Source organism: Toxorhynchites rutilus, chromosome 3, assembly GCF_029784135.1.
Source record: "Toxorhynchites rutilus septentrionalis strain SRP chromosome 3, ASM2978413v1, whole genome shotgun sequence".
NCBI lineage: Eukaryota > Metazoa > Arthropoda > Insecta > Diptera > Culicidae > Toxorhynchites > Toxorhynchites rutilus.
This window is the reverse complement of record NC_073746.1, coordinates 149487131-149510766: the sequence shown is the minus strand read 5'-3', so window position 1 is coordinate 149510766 and position 23636 is coordinate 149487131. Positions and strand designations below refer to the sequence as shown.

General features: G+C 38.2%; 1 protein-coding gene across 5 annotated transcripts in view; it reads right to left on the bottom strand.

The window, feature by feature from the left end:
* LOC129777308 (protein madd-4) overlaps positions 1 to 23636 on the bottom strand; it is a 517165-nt gene that overhangs the window by 9256 nt on the left and 484273 nt on the right. For 4 of the 5 annotated variants that reach the window (XM_055783531.1, XM_055783529.1, XM_055783533.1 and 1 more), the window contains 3 exons: positions 5872 to 6165; positions 273 to 605; positions 61 to 211 (listed from right to left, as the gene is read on the bottom strand). In XM_055783531.1, coding sequence (XP_055639506.1) covers positions 61 to 211; positions 273 to 605; positions 5872 to 6165 — 778 coding nt within the window. The remainder of the gene's footprint in view (positions 1 to 60; positions 212 to 272; positions 606 to 5871; positions 6166 to 23636) is intronic. The other variant, XM_055783532.1, reaches the window with a different exon arrangement.

Genomic DNA, 23636 nt, shown 5'->3' with positions numbered 1-23636 from the left:
TTAAAAAGGTAAATATAAGCTTTGAATGGTTACAGCTAGGGACATGCAACTATTACTCACTATCGGAAATGCAAGGAGGTCCTTTGCAGACTTTCATTACAGCGGGCCGCGGTTGATCCTTACACGCGTTCCCGGCTGGTTTCTTGGTGCCGTACCACACACACTGTAATATTCTATATTTGATGCCCTGGCCACCGCAGGCTGCGTTGCACTGAAATTAGGAATTGAGTTCCACCTGATTGAGTCTATGACTGATGCCAATGTTAACTTACGTCTGACCAGGGCTCCACACGCCACACACCCTTGCACATCTCGTTGTAGCACTCCTGCTTGGTGACGGGCTTCTCCTGCTCGTCACATTTGTCACTGTTGGTGACGTTTCCGAATCTGCAGAAAACGTCCCGCTTTTGGAGTGCCGTGTGCCAGGTAAAACATTTGGACTGCAAACAGAGAGACCACTCGCTGGACACCCAGCGAGGACACTCTATATTGCCGCATTTTTCCACCGTTTCGGGAATTGGCAAGCCGGCATCCTCACATAAGCCGTTGTCCACTGTGTGCTGTGATGAATTCGCTAGCCTGACCATGCAATGGGCCGAGCGGAGCTGAAATATCAGAATAAAGTCATGTTGCAATTATACTTCTCATTAGGATCTGTATGATTTAGGAGACCGTATTCGGGGTGCTGAATTGCACAGCGTTCTGTATTACAATTCGTGTGATTGATTAGCGTCAACAATTTTCAACGAAAAAAATGGGCACGAAGAACACTAATCGCAATGCTTGTTCCGGTGACGCCATGATGTAAACCATTTGGTCGGTCTTTAGTAAAACCCGACTAAGGAACATAATTATAATTTCGAGTGAATCGAACTCAAAATTTGAAGCTGTGTAATTTGAGAAGCTTTCAGTCATTTTCCCCAGTTGTTTTAATACAGCTCTCAGTTAGTCTAAAAACAAGGTCGTGTTATTATATTACAGTAACGTCTCGATTATATCACTTTAAAAAAAAAAAAATCGCGTGATATAATATAATGGAAATGTGGTACATTGGAAACTGGTTTTTTATCCAATACTAGCTGACCCGGCAAACTTCGTCCCGCCCAAAATTTGTTTTTTGTTATCAATACCTTCAAACATTCACGATTTGTACTAAGAGCAAGTTCATGTCAAATCGCAGAACTGTTCATTGAATGATCTTCTAATCGACCCTGTTAAATTTACCTTTTACTATAAAATTCCTAGTACTTCTACCAAAATTCATCATTATAATATCAGATTATTTTCTGACACAATTCTCGTTCAAGATTTTCCAACCACTTGCAAATAACATGTTTCTCCGTTACATGGAATAAATTTTTGACACAGAAAATATGATAGAATAAAGACAGCTCTAAATCGAACAATTCCTTCATCGAGTTTTGCTCTTATCAACATATTCGGCAATCCATTTTTATTGGTATAGATAGAAGAAGATAAAGATATTTTGTTAGCGCAAACATCAAATGGACTAACAACGCTTGTAATTGTAGAACAGACCCCCCCCCTTCTCAGAAAGATGGGAGGAGTGTTGAACCACCTTAGAAATGTTTCCTGCCCCCTAGAACCTCCACATGGCGAATTTGGTTCCGTTAGCTTGATTAGTTCTTGAATTATGCAAAAATGTATGCTTCATTTGTATGGAAGTTCCCTACCTCCCCTCAGAGAGAGGGGAGGAGTATCTATTCACCATAGAAACGTTTCGTGTCCCCTGAAACCTTTGCATGCCAAAGGGCCTGGCCGGGTAAGGGAGTAAAAAGTGCCCCCAAACCAAATCACTAGCTGTATGGCAAATATAGTAAAGGATATTAAATAAGAAATTTTGGTGGTTTATTTGAACCCCTATGTGGTTTGACGTAGGATCTATAGTGAAAAACGTACTTTTCGTTAATTTCACGCCATCCTCAAAAGATCCGAGATAAAAATTTGAAAAAAATACTGAATGTGCATCTTACTACGATGTATCAAAAAAAATTATCAAAAAAAAATTTCATCAAAAATTTTAGTACTAAAAAAAATAATGAAATCTTGAAAATTTTTTTTTTGGGATTTAGAGATTCAGTACTACTCTAATTCATATTTTAATGTGTTTCTACGGCTTTTCTAGATATGTGTGATTTTTTTCAGATTTTTTTCAGTGTTGCGCGGTATCAAAAAATTTTTTTTTTATGTTTCCAAAGAGTGGTTAGGTAAGGGAGTAAAAAGTGCCCCCAAACCAAATCACTAGCTGTATGGCAAATATTGTAAAGGATATTAAATAAGAAATTTTGGCGGTTTATTTGAACCCCTATGTGGTTTGACGTAGGATCTATAGTGACAAACGTACTTTTTCGTGCATTTCACGCCATCCTCAATAGATCCGAGATAAAAATTTGAAAAAAATACTGAATGTGCATCTTACCACGGTGTATCAAGAAAAATTATCAAAAAAATAATTCATCAAAAATTTTAGTATTAAAAAAAAATTATGAAAATTTGAAAATTTTTTTTTGGGATTTAGAGATTCAATACTACTCTAATTCATATTTAAATGTGCTCTTACGGCTTTTCTAGATTGATAAATATCGTCAAGCTGTTTTTTTTTAAATATCTAATAATAAAAATAAAATAATAAAAAAGAAAAATACACAGTACAAAAAAATGTTATAGATTTTCTGGCATTTCGAAATTTTGAAAAAAAATATAACTTTGAGACCACAAATTCGATTTGTTTTTTTATTTTAATCTTTCAATTGAAAACCACGAATACAATAAAATAATCGATTTCAAAAAAATAAAAATAATAATGCAGACGATGAAGAAAATTATTTTGTGTCACACAATGCTCTTAAAAATTCAGGAAAAATTACGCCACATGTAGAAAAAAGACACATACGAACGCATTTAAATAAAAATTTGAGCAGGAGTGGGTCTCAAAGTTATATTTTTTTTTTCAAAATTTCGAAATGCCAGAAAATCTATAACATTTTTTTGTACTGTGTATTTTTTTTCATTTTATTTTTAGTATTAGATATTTGAAAAAAAAAACAGTTTGAAGATATTTATAAATCTAGAAAAGCCGTAAGAGTACATTTGAATATGAATTAGAGTAGTACTGAATCTCTAAATCCAAAAAAAAAATTTTCAAAATTTTAATATTTTTTTAGTACAAAAATTTTTGATGAAATTTTTTTTGATAATTTTTCTTGATACACCATGGTAGGATGTACATTCAGTATTTTTTTCAAATTTTTATCTCAGATCTATTGAGGATGGCGTGAAATAAACGAAAAAGTACGTTTTTCACTATAGATCCTACGTCAAACCACATAGGGGTTCAAATAAACCACCAAAATTTCTTATTTAACATCCTTTACAATATTTGCCATACAGCTAGTGATTTGGTTTGGGGGCACTTTTTACTCCCTTACCTAACCACTCTTTGGAAACATAAAAAAAAAATTTTTTGATACCGCGCAACACTGAAAAAAATCTGAAAAAAATCACACATATCTAGAAAAGCCGTAGAAACACATTAAAATATGAATTAGAGTAGTACTGAATCTCTAAATCCCAAAAAAAAAATTTTCAAGATTTCATTATTTTTTTTAGTACTAAAATTTTTGATGAAATTTTTTTTTGATAATTTTTTTTGATACATCGTAGTAAGATGCACATTCAGTATTTTTTTCAAATTTTTATCTCGGATCTTTTGAGGATGGCGTGAAATTAACGAAAAGTACGTTTTTCACTATAGATCCTACGTCAAACCAGATAGGGGTTCAAATAAACCGCCAAAATTTCTTATTTAATATCCTTTACAATATTTGCCATACGGCTAGTGATTTGGTTTGGGGGCACTTTTTACTTCCTTACCCGGCCAGGCCCTTTGTCTGTTTTTGAAATTAGTCTTTCATTTATATGGCAGTTCCCCCTTAGAGAGGAGGGGAAACAGTTATTGCACCCTAAAACCTCCACATGCCTAATTGCTTGATTAATTCTCGAGCAATGCAGAAATTTGTGTTTCATTAGTATGGCAACCTTGGAGAGGGGGGTTCAGTAGTTTTCGAGTCCATAAGAATCAGACACACACAGACAGAAATCTATTTATATATATATATATATATATATATATATATATATATATATATATATATATATATATATATATATATATATATCAAATTTACACTTTTTTTTCGTGTGACATGCACAATGTATAGAAAAACATTTACATAAATATGATAGTTGTCGATATTATTACACGATGTATGTGATTCGATTATATACAATTTTAGACTCGATGATATATATTCAAAAAATTATAGGAGGTTGTGTTCAAGGCACGACCGCATTGTTGACGTAGAACTAGGCTGTGGTTTAATTCAGATCGCTTGTTCATAACTGCGGATATTATTTTCTAATGCAACGAAAATTTTGAAATACCCATTCTATCAGTTTTGTCGCCCTGAAATGTTTTTTTAATTGTATAATCATTTGACTATAATTGTTTGATGATTCATTCCTGTACTCGCAGAACAACGACATTTTCCACAGCGACATTTACTTTCTTGGTGACGAAATAAACGAAATAAACTCTATCTGTTAATCTAAACAACCTCGAAAAGAGTAGCACTGCTTCATTATGATCAAGATTAGCGCAAATGCAATCCTAGTTGAAAGCAGTTTTGCGACTGGCACGCAAGCCCAAATAAATTAATAACTTAATATAACTTATTGAATTACTTGATATTCCCGAAAACATTTTTTGGTGCACAACCTTAACACCATAGCGTTAGTTCAATGCATTGATGACAGAAAACAAACAATGTTAACTGCTTGGAAAAATGCTGAATATTTGCCTCAGCAGAGATTCAGCGTAAATATTTCCCTCCCGCTATCTCTCCTCCATGTTTATATTTATCATTACGACTGCATAATTTGCAACACCAACCGCACGCACGTACGCACACAAATATCCATATATCGATGGCTTGAAGCAACTAAATATACACACACTTATCTCCGTTTTGCGCTCTTTTCAACAGAAGCCCTTTCTGTTAATATTGATTCCAAGCTTTGAATACAGACAGATACTGAAAGTTTGCCTTCCTTCCTTGCTTGAGACTTTAAACTTCTTCAGTTCATGCGTCTCTAACCCTTGGAAAACTTTATTTAGCCATCATATTACTCCACCCTCATTGCCTTGAGAAAGGCATTCGATCCCTCGCCGTCCAGCTCGTCCGGCAACGATGTTGTTCAGTCGATTTCAACACGAAGAATGAAAGTTTGCCTCAGCGAGATCCACTGTTTTTGCTTTAGGCAAATATTCCCTTCGTTCTTCTTCTTTTCCTTTGTTCACGGAGAATTTACATCTTACGATTTCTCCTTCGTTGCTCGTCGATAAGTTGCTCATTATTGACAGCTCTGTTCGGGAAAGCACACAAATGGACAGGACAAATGTATGAGGAAATGGGAATGCTTCCAATTTTCATCAATTTAAACCATATACAGACTATGGGATTGTAATGTATAGCATATCAAATTCTTGGGGAATTTCCGATTCGTTTGGTATATAAATCGCCAAAATTCGTTCGCGACAAAAATAGTTATTAACGTTATTTTATTTCATAAAAACGTGACCTGTTTTCTGATTTGGCACCCTTAATGAAAGACGTAGTTCTACGTCAAAAAGAAGAATCTTCTGATGCGGAGAAAAACGCGATCTTGCAAATTCTAACATAAAACAAAGGGTTCAATCGGTGCTCATTCTCTTTGTTTTGTAGCGTTGAAGCAGATAGTAAATTGTTACAGAAGTCTTTCTCAAGGACACATCACACAATCATATCTTACCCGATAACCGCTCCCGTTGCTGCCACAGGTTTGTGAACATTCGGACCACGGTGTTGTCATCCATTCGTGCTGAATCCTTTCCACAATTGTCGCTCGCTCGTCATCCGATTCTGAGCCATTCACCCTGGCATCCGCATGCGGCCCATCCCTCGATTTCAGAAGCTCATAAACATTGTACGGTCTTGCCGGTTCATCCTTCTCCGCTCGTTCCGAGTCCGCAAAGCTGTACTCGTGCTCCATCAGGAGCTGATGACCCTTAGAATTGGTGAATGTCTGAAAAGGCCACAGAAGAAGCTGCAGGCCAAAAACAAGGCCGAAAGGAAAGAAACGAGAAAATCGCATTGATACTGTTAATTAAGGTGGCTACGGATCGGAAAATGAATCGAATCGAGTATATGCACGCTTGGAGTTGGATTAATCACATACACACACACACACACACGGGGGCACACGGCGTGGCCAGGTCAAATTGGTGAATAATAAAACAACTAATTTAACTGTGCATCACGAAAACACCGTATTTCTAGAAGGATGTGAAATGTAGTGAGAAGCTCTTATTGTGGTGTGAAGTTTTCAATACTTTGAATGCTACCGTGAGTGAATGTTCTCTATTTAAATGGAATAAAATACACATCGGATTAGTCCTTCTACAAAATCACACAATTGTGACGTGGCGGATTAAATTCGAGTGCTAATTATGTAGGTTTCAACGAATATCCGGATTATATTTCGATGTGAATACAGGCGATGAATGGGTAACAAAACACTGTGCAACGACCGGAAAATGAGTGTAATTTGTTTCTCGTGATCGGGTATAGTGATAATGGTTATTTGTGTATCAGAAACACAGGAGTGGGATTTTTTGGCGGGAATGAAATCAAACTTAATTGGAAGAAATTACCTATTTGTGTCCATTGTAGGGTTATATCGGTGGTGAGGTGGTGAGATAACGGAGTACAATGCAATAAAAAGATGGGGTAAAAAATACGAGGTATAATATCGTGTTTGTGTTTTTTGCATGTCCGATAAATTACAAACAAATAGAAGCATACAATAGCTAATAGAAGATTCCTTAGGGCTTTCTAGCATGCTGCATTGATAATGTTGGTTGTTTCTTTTGATAACATTTATGGGGAGACCTCTGTCTGGATGGTCGAAAAATAATGAATCACGAATCACGAATGTTTTCGGATGTTAGGAATAAAGTGAAGCGTTCGGGTATTTTGGTTATCGTTTAAGGTATATTTGAAGATTTATTTTACATTTTTTGAATGCATGAACAATGAATATTACGCTGTTGACAGCTGAATGCGTAGAAGTTGTCTGAAAATCGGTGCCATGCTGGTGGTATCAGTTTGCAACATTAGGGCAATACATAAAGCAAAACATAGGGGTTTTTGAAAATTCGAAAAATTGCCAAAATTACGGCCAATTTTGTTATGGATGAGCTATAGTTTATGAGCTGTTAAGAAACTCATAAAAATTGGAAGAATGAGATATCAAATAAACGGCTATGTAACTCTTTAGATAATTCATTTTTACATGCTAATGAAACATTCCTGAGATATCGATACCACCAGCTGATATCGATATCGATACCACCAGCTGAAAAAAACATGGTTTCGAGAAAAACGCGTTTAAAAAATCGAATTCTTTTAAGACATAAGCTTCCCAAGACATTTCTGAGGGCATGAGCTAACCAAAAATGCAATAAAACGGATTTTTTTCGTCCTTCCAGACCGAGGGCCCTCCTTAAGTATGATTTGTTTTGTGGTACATTTTTTGTACACGTGTTGCATGTAATGTAAAACCAAACTTTTTTCATGCGTATATTGCAATTGTGGAAAGAAATCTTGACATTGTCATTCTAGAATTTTATAAATCTGTGTTGTGTGAGCAATTACCTACATTGCGGGTCTAACAATAATTTTATGCGAATTCAGTCAATTGATTCAACATTTGATCAAAAATGACCGACTCTGTCGCAACCCTTTTTGATATATTTTTAAATTTTTCATCATATGAGGTGGCTACCGAAAATGCCATATTTCATGTTTATGACCAATTCCAAAATCAGGCTGGGAACAATCTTCATTGTGATGGAGAAGACGTAGAAATAATTCTTCAACTTTAGCATCGTCAGTGCTCATAGCTCCCATCTAGGATGTACCTAGAACTATAAGGAAGAATTTAATGCGCAGTTAGAGAGTGAATTCGATCGCTGCTCGGAACACCACGTCGTCATCGATCTCAAATCGCTCAACAGGAGGAGCACAGTTCGGTAAAAGGTAGGTTGAGCTCGCAGCCTCAAGTGGTCACAAGTTATATTTACATCATCACATTCACTTGGCTGACAGTGACAATTGTGATTATTGTCGGCGGTGTTCTGGATGAATATCAGTTGTTGAATTTATAATAATATTAATTGATTCCATGACGGTTCAAGATGAATACCCTGGAAATACATTTTTTCTGGGCCTTCTGGTTTTTTTTTGTAACCTTCATTCTGAGAATCATAATGAAATGCCTTTGATGTTTGAATAGAAATTTGAAATGTTTATTCCATGTTTAAAGAAAAGACAAAACTTATATAGAACAAGTCTGATTTGATTTGTTTATTTGGACTATAGGCTGTAAGCCCGTTAGCCTTCTTAAAATTAAACATGAATACAGGAAACATAAAAAATACAAACTTAAAACTTATACATTCAGTTGCTCTCTTAAATATGATCTTAATCTTCTTCGAATTTCTTTTGATGTCATATTTACAGAAACATTTTGTAGCAGGTTGAACTCACGCATAATTCTGGCTGTCGGTTCATGCTGGGTGTAATTTCTGTTTCTCAGGGGTGGGTCAAACAACCTGCGTCGACGAAGAGAAACGGGGCTGGTGTTAAAATGAATACTGTCGTAGAGACGCGAGTTTTTGATCCGTCTCTTCAGTTCGTTGCAAAAAAAAAGTTATGTCTGCAATTTTGTGCCTGCTGCTGATGGTATCCAGATCTACCAAACAGCAGAGATCTTTATATTGTGGCCGGGGTTCTTCTCTCCATCCCCGATTTCTTAGCGCAAATTTCAAGAACTTCTTTTCAACATTTTAAAGCTTTTGAATATGTAGATCGTACTGCGGTTGCCACACCACACTCGCGAAATCGAGTTTGGATCGTACAAGGCAGGTGTAAATTTTAAGGATTGCGTGCGGATCGGTAAAGTCCTGCCCGAATCGACGAGTGAGTGCAAATAGTTTCAGCGCTTTTTTGACGATTCGCTCTATGTGGCAATTGAACGAAAGAGATCGATCCATCGTCACGCCTAAGTCACGTTGGTCAAAAATGATGGAAGACTATTCATGACCATGACAAACAGGTTAGGCCCCAAATGACTTCCTTGTGGAACTCCTGAGTGGAAACCAAATGACCTAGATGAATTGTTGTGTACTTTCACATATTGCGTTCTGCTCTCCAGATACGTCCTAATCCATTCAAACATTTTACCGTGAATGCCGAAATCAGCCACTGCGCGCATTATGCTGTTTATCCCTACCACATCGAAAGCCTTGCTCATATCTGTATAAATACAGTCCACCTGATACCCTTTGGATATACTGTCCGTGACGGTAGAGCAAAACTCGCATAGGTTCGTGACAACTGACTTTCCTTTCAAGAAACCATGCTGTGTTGGTGAAACACGGTCGGCAATATGTTCGTAAAGGTGGGAATAAACAAACCGCTCGAATAATTTTGGCATCGCAGACTGGATTGCAACGCCTCGGTAGTTTTCAGCATTCGAGCGAGAGCCCTTCTTATGGATTGGAGTATTTAATATGGAAAATTTTCCACAACGGCGGGAAGTAACCGGACGAAAGTGAAGAATTGAATAAGGTAGTCAGGGGTTCAACAAGTTCATCCTTGAATTCCTTCAAATATTTTGCGGGGAGTCCGTCTAGTCCTGCTGACTTACCCGAGTCTAGACCCGTTGTTTCACTTCCCGATGCGATAACTCCAACAATGAAGATTGAATTGTTGACTGTACTTGGGTTGTAGTCCTGATAAACGCTCTTGAAGTATTCCGCAAAGAGCTCGACTGTCTCCTGTCCGCAAGTCGAATATCAGTTACCATAGGTTATAACCTCCGGAATTCCGCTGTTCTTTCGTCTGCTATTCACAAACTTCCAAAAAGATTTCGGATTTTCCTTTATCCCATTCTGGATACCATTGATGTATACTTGATACGCTTCCCTGTGTAACACTTTGAACGATCGCAATAACTGTTTGTAAGAGGCAACATTTTCCGGGGTAGATTTTTTTGCAGTTTTAGCGCTTTGCGTTTCTCTTTGAGAACATGAATGATAGCCGATGAAAACCATTCCGGGTACGGGGTTGTCGATCTCGAGCGGTCCCTGTAGAAAGAGGCAAACCTTGCGAAAACGGTGAACAATACGAAATACAACGACATAACGTTGAAGTCTGTACTGTTGCATACAGTCGTAGAAGTGAGTTAAGATATTCGAACATTGATGCGGCGTGTTGCTTATGTGTCTCCTCATCACGTTCAAAGTCATCTGAAGATATGAAAATATCGTTCCACGAAACATTCCTTAGTGCCTCCTTATCCAGCGCCACATCCATTAGGTTAAGATTTAAGTACTTTCTGGACTTCCCAACTTCTATTTCGCGCAGTGTAGCAACCGCAATCGTCATATGCACAGCAAAGTGGTGAATTTCATACCCAATAATCGGGTCCGTCACAGCAACATGACAGGTTTCGGTGTCAGTGGTGAATACAAGATCCAAATATGTATTGTTTTGGTTCGGTGTATCACACACTTGCATCAATCCAAACGTCGAAAAACCATCAACAATGGCTACTTCACTCTGCGAAACAATTCGCTCAGGTAAGAAAAAAGAGTCATTTCCTTCTTCAATGTACTGATTCCACAAGTAAGTAAAGGCATTCGAGTTTTCAAAGATCGTTCCAGCAAAGATCGATTCTTCGGTACCGATTCAATCAGCGAATCAAGATCGATCTATTCCTAAAGATCGCCCAATCCTAGAATAGTAGACAACGGTGAATTACGATCCTTCTCAGTGAAACCGACAAAATCGAGCTGCCGAACAAATTGATTCCAACTTGATTTAATGAAAAGAACAGTAGTGATAGTGAGAGTTAAGTGGCCATTAGGGGTAAACTTGTCACTTACTTGTTTCGTAGTATAACTATTGATTATTGATGCCGTATCGATAGTCACCATATGTTTGAAGAGTTTCACGACTTTTGAATAACCCTGTATTTCAGTAGAGTTGTAGCATGTCAAAATATAACAAAAATCCCATGTTGCATTGACTTCAAATCGTTACAGAACTTCACTAAAACTTTTCATGAACCGTTCCGCACAATCTGTTGATCATTTATAAGGTAGAACAAGAATTTCGAAAGAATATAAAAATAGTTTTCAAATTTAGGTAAAACAAATTGTAGTGCGGGTAAAACAAATGGGAGTGCGGATAAACCCTGTCAGGGTAAAACCGACACCTTGAAGCTAAAGCTGAAGAAGGTTTGCGGAACGAATGGATCGGATTCCGGTTCAGAAATCTCAGCCAGCAATTATCTTTTTTCGTATTGAAAGGTTGTTTCAAGTTGTTTTTTTTGGCAATTCAAAAACCAGATGACGGATATCGGTAATAAGGACCTCATAAAAACAGTTGTTAAGATCGAGCAAGTGGATGACAAACTCCTGCTCCTGGTCAGGAGTAAACACGGGGGCTTCAATCCTAGCTTGCCTGAGCATCCACCGGAGATGTGGTCGATGAGCGTTGAATGAGGGATACCATGAGCTCTAGCAGCCATTTTTGTTGACATGCCCTACTCAATGTTGGCTTTGGCTGTTCCTATCTGAATGTCAGTGTGGTTCTGTCGTTTTCTCTTTAAAACATAAACATAGGGCATCTACAAAAAAGGGCGCAGTTTTCCTGTCGGTGAGATACACACCGAGGTCGGTTTTACCCCGAATGGACTTGAAATTTCAAAACGCAAATTTTGAGCATCCATAACCAACAAAACCGTTCGCTGACAAAACAAGATGATGACAGGATGAATATATTCACAAAAGGAATCAAATTTTATTTTCCGACTAAAACAATTAAATTTTAATAGAGAAATTTTACATGGACTGTTTCCAGTTTGCTGATCGGTTTTGTTTTATTGTTTGATTTGACAGAAACGCGACTTCAGCAACTGAAGGGTGACTCTTATATCGATTTCACCACTTATATCGATTTCATTCAATTTTGAGTAACTTTATTGGATAATAAATTCGATTTAAAGCAAGTATGTTTGGAATGTGTTTTCAATTACAATTAAAAACCCCAATAAAATACAAAAATATGTGAAGTTTTCTACAGTATTGCTTTGATAAAAGAACATACATTGTGATATAGAGCGAAAATCATTCGATTGAGCCGCATACAGGAAAATAACAGCCGGGCAAATTGAGTGTTCGAAAAATCGAACGTTGGCCATAACGAACTTTTTTTTCTGCTGAATCAACATCAATACGTCCAACCTCCGCTGCGCATTTTGATTTGTTTGCTTTAGAAAACAAGAATTAGAATAGAATTTCGTAGAATTTCTTTTGTGGAGGAGTTGGAGGAAATGATCAGTACGTGTAACGAGGATTCTAATGAGATTGTTTGTGTGAATATTCCGCCGGACCGAATAATAACCTCCCAACCCTCTATGCCATTGTTTTTTAGCAGTACTCTGGTACTTTGCAGGTTTTGGAAAATGTTCGATTTTTTCGGGAAATGGATAATTGGAGAGACTAGTTTCTAAGCATTGACATTTCTCCACAGTTAACAACAAAAATAACAGCATATGCTTTCGTTTGAAAGAAAAATATAAGTTAAAATTACATGAAATAAGAAATGCCACATCTCACCTTAGGTGGATTGATTTGGATTTATACTTAAAGACCTCCATTCTCCTGTTCTTGTTCTTCCGGGAATCCAAAATTGATGCATTTATGAATACCGTATATTTGCTAATTGAAGTGACTTTTAGTTCGCAGTATGTTTGTACTTGCAAAAAAAGTGCGGGTTTCGGCCAATGTTCGATTTTTCGAACATCCATTTCCCGGAAATGGAAGATGGGAAAAACATAATTCTTGAACATTGGAGTTCCTTTAGCGTTAATAATCAAAAATACAACAATGGCTTTCGTCAAAAAATATTTTTTACAGCTTGGTCGTTAATGGATTAATATAAACCGTTTTCTTGAAAAAACGGCTTTTACTTATGATGATTAGTTTTTGCTAACTAACTAAGGACTCAGAGAATGTTATTTTTGTCGTCTTCTAGTCTAGATCGGATCTCATTAACATTAACAAGAGGAAAACGCACGTTCAGAGTCCAATGATGGTGGGCTTACAGTACGAAGAGCATGGAATATCATTGTCATGTATTTGCCTCTGATGCCCTCTGTACGAAAACTCTTGTCCGAGGTTGTTCATTATTCCGTTTGAAGACGTTGAGCTTGGGCTGGAAGTTGATACCTTTGATTGTTGCAATCGTCGTTCAAGTTTTTCCTTGATACTCAATTGTTCTGCAGGTGTCGCATCGTCCAGTGGATTCTTTGCCTCATGTTGTTCACTGAATCAATACCATCATCGTCAAATTTGATCAAGTCAGGAACAATTGATCAATGCAGTCCGTGCCGTTTGATAGAATACGCCAAAGTCATCATTAATTGTGTCACGAGCACGAGCGGAATGATTATTCATATAGGGAACAAATCTGCATATACGAAACGTCTTTCTGCAATCCTTCCAATCAGGGCTTCAAGCAGCTGTCTCGAAATTGTTGATGGTTGCTCCGATAACTGTTTTAGTATAAATTGCAATCTGACGTCAGTTTCATAAAGGGTGTGTTTCTTCCGCAATAGCAGTTCAACAGCGACCAGAACTGGTTCGAAAGCATCAACCAAATTCTTTATCGCTGTCAGTTCTTCATCGTTGAAACTTATCTTGTGTTTCGTTTACAAATCGAGGAATGATTTTTGAATTAAAGTTCGAAGGTCGTAAAACCGACGCAACACTGCCAGTTGTGTTTTTTCGATCTTATTTGATTTTCGAGAAATATTTCAAAGCGGCATAAAGGCATATATTATTTATGGGGTAAAAATAGAAATTACCGAAATTCCCGGTTTTTGATTGTAAAATTACCGGTAATTCGGTATTGGAAAATTACTCGGTATTACCGGTAAAACCGGTAACGGTAAAATCGTTTAACAATCCCTACCTGTAACTGTAAAAAATAACCATAAGTCACCGATTAGTTTATAGTTTACTGTTTACAATTCTTCCACAAGTGCATTTCTTTCACAAGTGTGTATATGTATGACCTTTTGCACGTATGAATATATCAATGAATAATATATGAATCCGTTCAATCCGGTGACAAAAAGGACTAAAATCAAATAAGAATAGTCCGGTAATGATCTTATGCATTATATTCAATAAATATTCCACGCCACTAACACTAATTTATACATTTCATTGAACAATATTCTAAAATTAGAAAAAAGTCACTTGTCCAAAAAAGTAACTCCTATACTCCCGTCGGTGTCTCAGACCGAAAGTGTTAAAAAAGCGACACACGTCCCTCTCGTACCAACACATGGGATACGCTAAATGATGACGAACGACGAATAACGAAACTAGAGAGAATCGCAAAGTCGTAGTGTTGATATTTTCTGAGAAATGAACGAATTATTGATTTCTTGGTCTCACAGACCTACACGCGAGTATAGGAGTGTTAATCACTCGCTCAGATCTTGCTGAACTTCGGTACCTCCTAATGATTCCATAAAAAAAATAATGCTTCACTGATTGGTCCATGAAAGACTTTCTAGCACTTATTTATTTCAATTAACTTTCCATAAGTAAAAAGTAGAATGCTAAAACAGAAAAATAGTGTAGTTCTTACTATACGAGCGATATCCTTCAAATATATGTGTACAGATGTTCCCAACACATAACAGCGTTGTCATGATGCTGATATGAGTGCACCATAAGCTAACCGCAACAATTTTCAAGAGGCTTACGTGATTAGGAACGATATAAACTTTTCAACGAAAACACTACAATTTTTATCGACCAAAGCGAAAACACCACATCAGCGAGAAAATAGCACTCATTTACCCTAGAAATTTGGTACGAATAGTGCTGTTAAAATCACCACAAAAAGGCACCGATTTCGGTGATATGGTCACCCGAACACAACCCGTAACAATTAATTAACAGAGGTCTGGTTGCAAGAGCACCCGGAAAATGGACACGAACGAAGCAATTCTGTACTAGGCGAATACACTGAAAACAAAAAGAAATAAAAAAAATCCGAATGAAGGTTTTGCCAAACACAACAATTTGAACAACTAACCGACAAAAAGGCGATGAAAGTTTCACACCAAACATCGCTACCATGCACACATACATACCAAGGGAACCCGAAAAAAGCAGTGTTATTGCGGCATGTGGTTTTCTTGCAAACGTAGAACGAAAAAAAAACGGACCACGTTTGGCCATGTTGTGGTTCCGATTCAAACATTCCGGAACAACAACAAAATTGATGATGTACAAACTCAGTTTAATGCCAACACAAAGCTCAAGTGTTGGTTAATTAATTGAACTAATTCCTGTTATTCCCTTTTCCATCAACAGCATATCGAAACCACTGCTCATTATGGACTGAAATGAGAACTATCGATTTTCAAATTGAATTCTATATCGGAAGGGACATTATTTCACTCATGTGTGTCAAATTAATTAATTGTCATCATCATTGTAACGATAGCACATATTCCCTGGTGACATCCGACCTGTGGCCACATTAATGCGCTAGTCAACCAAGTCTGATAAAATGATATTTAAACGCAATCCTATGTGGAGAATGCCACTGTCATCATACACAAAAACAAAGCAGGATGATTCGCATCCCAGGATAATACTAAGCTTCCTCGTATCGTTCATCGCCATCCGATTTTAAGTTCAGCGATGAGAATTTAATCTATCGAACTAATTAGCGTCGAGGATAACGCCGAGTATTGAATTGATTTGTGATAGCATATTGGAAAATTTTAACGCTGGTCGACCGTAATATGTTGTTTCTAGCTTAACTATTCACGGTCGTATATCTGCTTCCAGCCATCAAAACTTTTCTACCATTCCGGTCGTAAGACTGCTCTCAGCCATCACAGCAAGGAATCCAACCATACAATAATACACTCGACCAAAAGTTAATGGAACAGAGTGCGAAATTGTTTTTGAACACATTTTTATCTTGGATTAACACTTTTTAAACGGTTTTATTTAGCTTGCCCTGTAATCTGTTTGTATGTTTGTATGTTTGTATGTTTGTATGTTTGTATGTTTGTATGTTTGTATGTTTGTATGTTTGTATGTTTGTATGTTTGTATGTTTGTATGTTTGTATGTTTGTATGTTTGTATGTTTGTATGTTTGTATGTTTGTATGTTTGTATGTTTGTATGTTTGTATGTTTGTATGTTTGTATGTTTGTATGTTTGTATGTTTGTATGTTTGTATGTTTGTATGTTTGTATGTTTGTATGTTTGTATGTTTGTATGTTTGTATGTTTGTAACATGTTTGTCTGTAGCGCTGACCCACATTAATAGAAATTTGACTCCCTTCCTGTTGACCGATTGATCTGAAATTTGGAATAACCTTTATCTCTGTAGTCATTATAAAACTGCGTATTTCATGATCTTGAAAATCCAATATGGCGGCCGCTACAAAATGGCGGATCACATCTGATACCCGCCAAGCTCTAGAATACGCGTGCTGACAGTAGATCATGAAAAAAAAAGAAATCCAAATCCAAGATAGCCGCAATCACAAAATACCAAATTACTTTATTAAACGGTTTTATTCAGCTTGAACTGTTTGTATGTATGTTTTTATGTCTGTATGGTTGTCCCATATTAATAGAAATTAGACCAATAGGAACTAACCAAATTTATAAAAAACCTTATCTCGGCTGTCATTTTTAAAACTGCTTATCTTGAAAAATCCAACTTGGCCGCCGCTTCAAAATAGCTGATTCCATATCATCTCAAAAAAAGGTTGATTGAGATATGTGTATCAAACTTGACTTGGAGAACACACTATGTATTTTCTGCAATCCCCTCAATATCGGTATCAAATGAAATTATTTGACTGATAGAATACAGTACAATGGTTTTATTGTAGAGAAATGTTCTAATGATACAGGTAATGTACTAAAAACTAGAAAATAAAATAAGTAAAAAACTTTTTAAGTTAAACGGTTTAATTGTGATTAAACATAATAATGTACTAAAAGCTAGAAAATAATTAGACAATTAGCAGTTAGCAGTTATCACACCTCTCCTTCATTAGTCTAGGGCATTGATAAGACTAAAATAAAATCGTGGGGCACGTTGGATTTCCATTATCCACAATTAGCGACTTCATCATATGGCCCACGATTTTATTTTAGTCTTTTCAATGCCCTAGACTAAACTGACCAGACGTCCCGCGTTACGCGGGACAGTCCCGCATTTCAACAAAATGTCCCGCGTAAGATTACGTCCCGCGAAATGTCCCACATTTGGCAAAAGAAACGAAATTGTCCCGCGATATCAATATATTTCAATATCACAATTTGATCATGTTGATTTTCTTAAATGGATGAACCTCAAAAAAAACTTTTATTTAGCTGACTGTTCAAGAGCGCTTCTAATGCATCCAAAGATTGATACGTTGAGCTGGTTTCATCGCACCGATACGAGGCTTTTTGTTTAGAGAGTGTCAACTGGAAGCGACAGCAACAAAATTGGAAAATGATTTTTATAAAAGTCCCCTATTGATCCGCAGGGACCAACTTGAGCCAGACGAAGAGTTCATCTTTGTTCCCCTAGCTCGGTCAGGGCTTAACGTTTTAAATAAGCCGGAAGAACTAGTGTATACTCGACAGGAAGAGGCATGGTTGGTTGATGAAGTATCGTAAATGAAGCGCTGGGCGGTCTTACGGAAGTTGGCCGGAACCTCAACCATGGCCAATGAAAAGATGTATATCGGCGTGTTGTTTTACATTTTCATGGCTCTGGTGGTCGACTGTCTCTCCATTTTGGCCATTCGCCCAAAAGTTTTCTATCGGGCGCAGCTTGGGAATGTTAGGAAGGTTGGCGGTCTTCGCGACAATGTTTATCTCCAGCCGATCCATCCTCTAGTGATCTTTGGCATAATGGATTGATTCCAAGTTCGACATAAAGACCACGTCACCTTCGCAACTCCCAGCAAGCACTTCGTACTATATATCTCCCCGTTCACCATATGACTCGAAAGAATAGCGGCTTGGACATTCCCTTCACGCCTGTCAGAGAAGGACCTTCTTCGAGAACTTGATGTTGATGATATATTCGACATCATCGCTTACCTGGAGAACGTAGGGAACCCGGTCCCCTGCCATTCATCGAACTCTAGCATCAAGTACGTCTCATCTTTCATTATGAACACGAATAGAAGTTTTTTACCAGTGAAAAAGAAGTCTCCATTTTTGCCAGATTCTCCTTCACCATTTGGCCGGTTGCTTCGATCTCCCGGCTTAAGGAGCGGCAGGGAGATGATGTTGTAAATAGCAGATCGGCTATATCTGGCGGACACAAAGTGCCTTACAATGTCCAACTCCTTCACTGTGGGGTGGAGCTTGCAGTATGAAAAACTCATCAAGTTGCTTGACAGTGCTGCATCAGCCTTGAATCATTTTTGTTGTAGGTCTTATAAACGTAAGATTTAAGGAAAATTTGTTCCTTTAAATTATCTTCCATCGCCATCCGAAATTGGTCTATTTATTTTGAATGCATACGCTGACACTAAAATCGATGAAAAATGAATTGGAATTTTCGAGCATTCCATTCGGTAATTTGAAGAAAATTGTATAATTTGAATCGTGCTCGCCAGGCGTAAATGCTCTGATTGAGCGAGTGATTTTTAGGCATAAACAAAATCTAAATCACCGAAAAATCACAACTGAGTGCCGATACTTAGAAAAGAAATAATACAGATCAGTTTAGTTAACATAACGTATATACATAACGTTTAGATTTTTGAGTCCCGCGTTAGACCTCTGACAATCTGGTCACTTTACCCTAGACTAATGAAGGAGAGGTGTGATAACTGCTAACTGCTACTTGCCTAATTATTTTCTAGATTTTAGTACATTATTATGTTTAATCACAATTAAACCGTTTAACTTAAAAAGTTTTTTTTTACTTATTTTATTTTTATTGCTAAACAACCAAATAGCAAATACAATTAACCTCATCAAGCAGATTTAACCCAAAAATAGGTGTTTTTTAGTGTTTTAGATCATCTGTGATTTTGCAAATATTACAGTAAGTTCAATTGTTTACAGGAAAATGTTTAGCCAAGTGTATTAACTTTGTACAGAATTTATTTGAGGTCTGAAAATTTCAATTATTACATATTGAATTGTTCATCATGGAAAGGTCCTACTGGGACGTCCAAGAAACCAAATGAAAGCTGGCTGATAAGAGTCATTCGATTTGCTATTGAGTTGATTAGCAAAAAATTGTGTTAGTCTATAAAATCTTTGAAAAGCAGACAAAAATCGGTTTTTTATTTCTTCCCAGCATTGTTCCTGTTCCTGAACTAATTCCGACAACATTTAATTTAAGGGAGTAATACAATAAATCGCATTAGTTGGACACTGTTAGAATGTTCTTCGATAGCACTATCGTTCATAGAGGAAACTCGCCGTCCCAACGTAAAATTACTTGTGTCGTGTTTATAAGCACTTGCAAAGAGATCTTAATACGAAGTAATCTAAATTGCAGCTCCACGTTAAGCTATAGACCATCGGTTTGGCGCGTTGCTTTCGAAATCAGTCAACGCCCTTCTGACGACGCAAGATCCTCAACCTCCCCAGCTGAACCCAGTTATTCTAACTCACTGCAAACGGTTGTGGATACACCAGGACGCAATGTGTACTGTGCTTCGGAAGCCCTGGATCCACCGGACCCAGTCGAGCGATTTGCTGGTTCCTGCAATCGAAGTCGTCCTGGCCCTGCGGTCGAGGCTGGTGAAAGGGTTTTCCAGCCTGTGTTGACAGGCAAGTATCTTATTATTCACGACGCTCCTTCTCTTGATGCTTCGTCGAATTGCAGCGGAATACCACAGGTCATTGGCGGAATTTCTATTCCCAACGTCGCTGATGCCAACGATTCAACTGTCCTCCTGTATTACCAAAACCTTGGCGGAATCAACACCTCGTTAGCGAAGTACACGACTGCTTGCAGCGACGACTGCTACGACATCTACGCGTTTACTGAAACATGGCTCAATGACAACACTATTTCAAGCCAGCTCTTCGATAGTAATTACGCCGTTTTCCGACAAGATCGATCACCCTCCAACAGCAACAAAAGGTGTGGTGGTGGAGTCTTATAGGCTATTCGTTCTCGCTATAAGTCGCAGTTACTATCCCCTCCCGAAAGCCTGACGGTTGAGCAATTGTGGGTGTCGATCGAAGCGGGCGACTCAACGCTCTTCATCTGTGTGGTGTATATTCCTCCGGATCGTGTAAACGACAATACTCTTATCGAAAAGCACTTGTCGTCGCTCGACTGGATTATCTCTCTTATGGGCGCGAAGGACAGTTTGAAAATCCTTGGAGATTTCAACTTACGTGATGTGAGATGGGAGCAGAACACCCATGATTTTTATTTCCCTACATCTGACTCATCGACTGGACTCGCACCCCGTAATCTGTTCGATGCTTATCGCACTTCAAGACTCGGACAAAAGAGCGGAGTTATGAATCGTAACAACCGTATGCTTGACCTTTGCTTTGTGAGCGAGGAAATGTGTTCTAGTTGCTCCGTAATACCAGCTCCTGCTCCGCTCGTAAAAAGTTGCTTACATCATTCCCCGTTGCTGGTCAGCATATTTGCGTACAATGTGATTACAAAGACACGACAGAGAGCATATACCATAACTTCGACAAAGCCAACTTCGACGAGATGAACAATTTCCTCTCAAACGTTAATTGGGATGAAGAATTGGCCAATCGCGACGTCAACGACGCGGCATCAACGGTATCGTGCATCATAATCTATGCCATTGATCAGTTTGTACCGAAGCGAACTAACCGTGTACCTCTTAAACCTGCATGATCGAACTCGGAGCTTAAGCGTTTGAAGAAACGGAAAAAGGCAGCTCTTCGGGAACATGCCAAACTTCATACCGAATCTACGAAAGCGCGTTATTCTAAGGCTAATTCGGAATACAGACGATTGAACGATCAACTACATCAAGCGCACCTAAGACAGCTCCAACGCCGTCTGAAATCCAACCCTAAGAGGTTCTGGCAACACGTGAATAGTCAAAGGAAGGAAACAGGGCTCCCCTCAACCATGACTAACGGTGTAGTGAACGCTGCTACCATTCCAGATATTGCAGAATTATTTTGTAAACAGTTCAGCAGCGTTTTCAGTAACGAACGAACAAACAGCCAGAACGTAGCAGCTTCATCTCGCAACGTTCCTTTCTCAGCCTTCTCAAGTGGACCTTCTGAGGTCGGGTGACTTCCCATCCTGCTGGAAGGAATCTTACGTTTTTCCGATTCACAAAAAGGGTTGCAAAAGGACTGTATCGAACTATCGTGGAATAGCCGCTTTATGTGCTACGTCGAAGTTTCTCGAGCTAATTATTCTCGAAGAATTGGTTCAAAACTTCGCCCACTGCATTTCTATGGACCAGCATGGTTTCATGCCCAAGCGCTCAACGACTACCAATTTAGTACAGTTCACTTCCTACATCATCCGTGAAATTGAGCAAGGCCATCAAGTAGATGCTATATATATACAGACCTCTCTGCAGCATTCGATAAAATGAATCACGATATTGCTTTGGCTAAGTATGACAGGTTAGGTGTTCAGAACGACCTGCTTGCTTGGCTTTCTTCTTATTTGACTGGTCGAAGCATGTCTGTTAAAATTGCGGACTATGTTGCTCCTTCCCCGTGACATCTGGCGTTCCTCAAGGCAGCCATCTAGGGCCATTCCTGTTTCGGCTGTATATGAATGACGTCAACTACATTCTGAAATGCCGCAAGTCGTCGTACGCCGACGACCTCAAGTTGTATCTCGTGATACGGAAACCAAGCGATGCTGTTTTTCTACAGCTGCAATTAGAAGCTTTCGCCGAGTGGTGCCAACTAAACCGCATGTCACTCAATGCATCGAAATGCTCTATAATTCCATTCGGCAGACAACGTGCATTGATTCAACACAACTATGTTCTATTGGGGATAAGCTTGAAACGGGAATCGACGGTCAAGGATCTTGGATTACTACTTGAATCCAAGCTTACATTCAAGGACCACGTCGCCTACGTGGTGTCGAAAGCTTCATCTCAACTCGGGTTCATGTTCCGCTTCGCGAATTCAAGGATATATATTGCCTTAAGGCTTTGTACTGTTCTTTGGTTCGAACAATACTGGAATATTCGACTGTAGTGTGGTTCCCATACTACCAAAACGAGGTGAACCGCATCGAAGCAATCCAACGAAAGTTTATCCGTTTCGCTCTGAGGCATCTTCTTTGGAATGACGTTCACAACTTGCCCAGCTACAAAAGGAGTTGCATGTTAATACACTTGGAATCACTTGAGGCCAGACGTAACATCACGATGGCATGCTTCATTGGTGACCTGCTTCAAGGTAATATCGACTGTACTTCGCTGTTAAGCTGTCTCAACATAAACATCCGCCGCCGTAATTTACGCTCTTATGTTTTCTTATGCGTCCATCCCTCGCGAACAAATTATGGATTTAACGAGCCCATGCGAAAGATGTTCCGTGTCTTCAACAGATACTACGATGTGTTTGACTTTAATGTTTCACGTTGTAGAAATAAGAGTTGTTTCCGTAGAGTTTTTAATTAATATGTGTAGTGTCGTAATTTTCATGTCATTGGGATAACTATTGTATCTGTTGGCAAATCTATCTATATATAAAAAAAATGGAGTGATGTCTGTCTGTCTGTCTGATTCTTATAGAATCGGAAACTACTGAACCGATCGACATGAAAATTGGTATGTAGGGGTTTTTGGGGCCGGGGAAGGTTTTCGTGATATTTTGAGACCCCTCCCCCCTCTCTAAGGGGGGCTGCCATACAAATGAAACACAAATTTCTGCATTACTCGGAAATTAACCAAGCAAACAAAACCAAAGTTGGCATGTGAAAGTTTTATGGTGCAATAAATGTTTCTATGATGGTTAGACAGTCCTTCCCCCACTCAAAGGGGGGGCTGCCATACAAATGAAACACAAATTTCTGCATTACTCGAGAATTAATCAAGCAAATGAAACCAAATTTGGCATGTGGAGGTTTTAGGATGCAATAAATGTTTCTATGGTGATAAGATACTCCTTCCCCCTCTCTTAGAGGGGGCTGCCATACAAATGAAACACAATTTTTTGCATTACTCGGAAATTAATCAATCAAACGAAACCAAAGTTGGCATGTGAAAGTTTTAGGGTGCAATAAATGTTTCTATGATGGTTAGACAGTCCTTCCCCCACTCAAAGGGGGGGCTGCCATACAAATGAAACACAAATTTCTGCATTACTCGAGAATTAATCAAGCAAATGAAACCAAATTTGGCATGTGGAGGTTTTAGGATGCAATAAATGTTTCTATGGTGTTAAG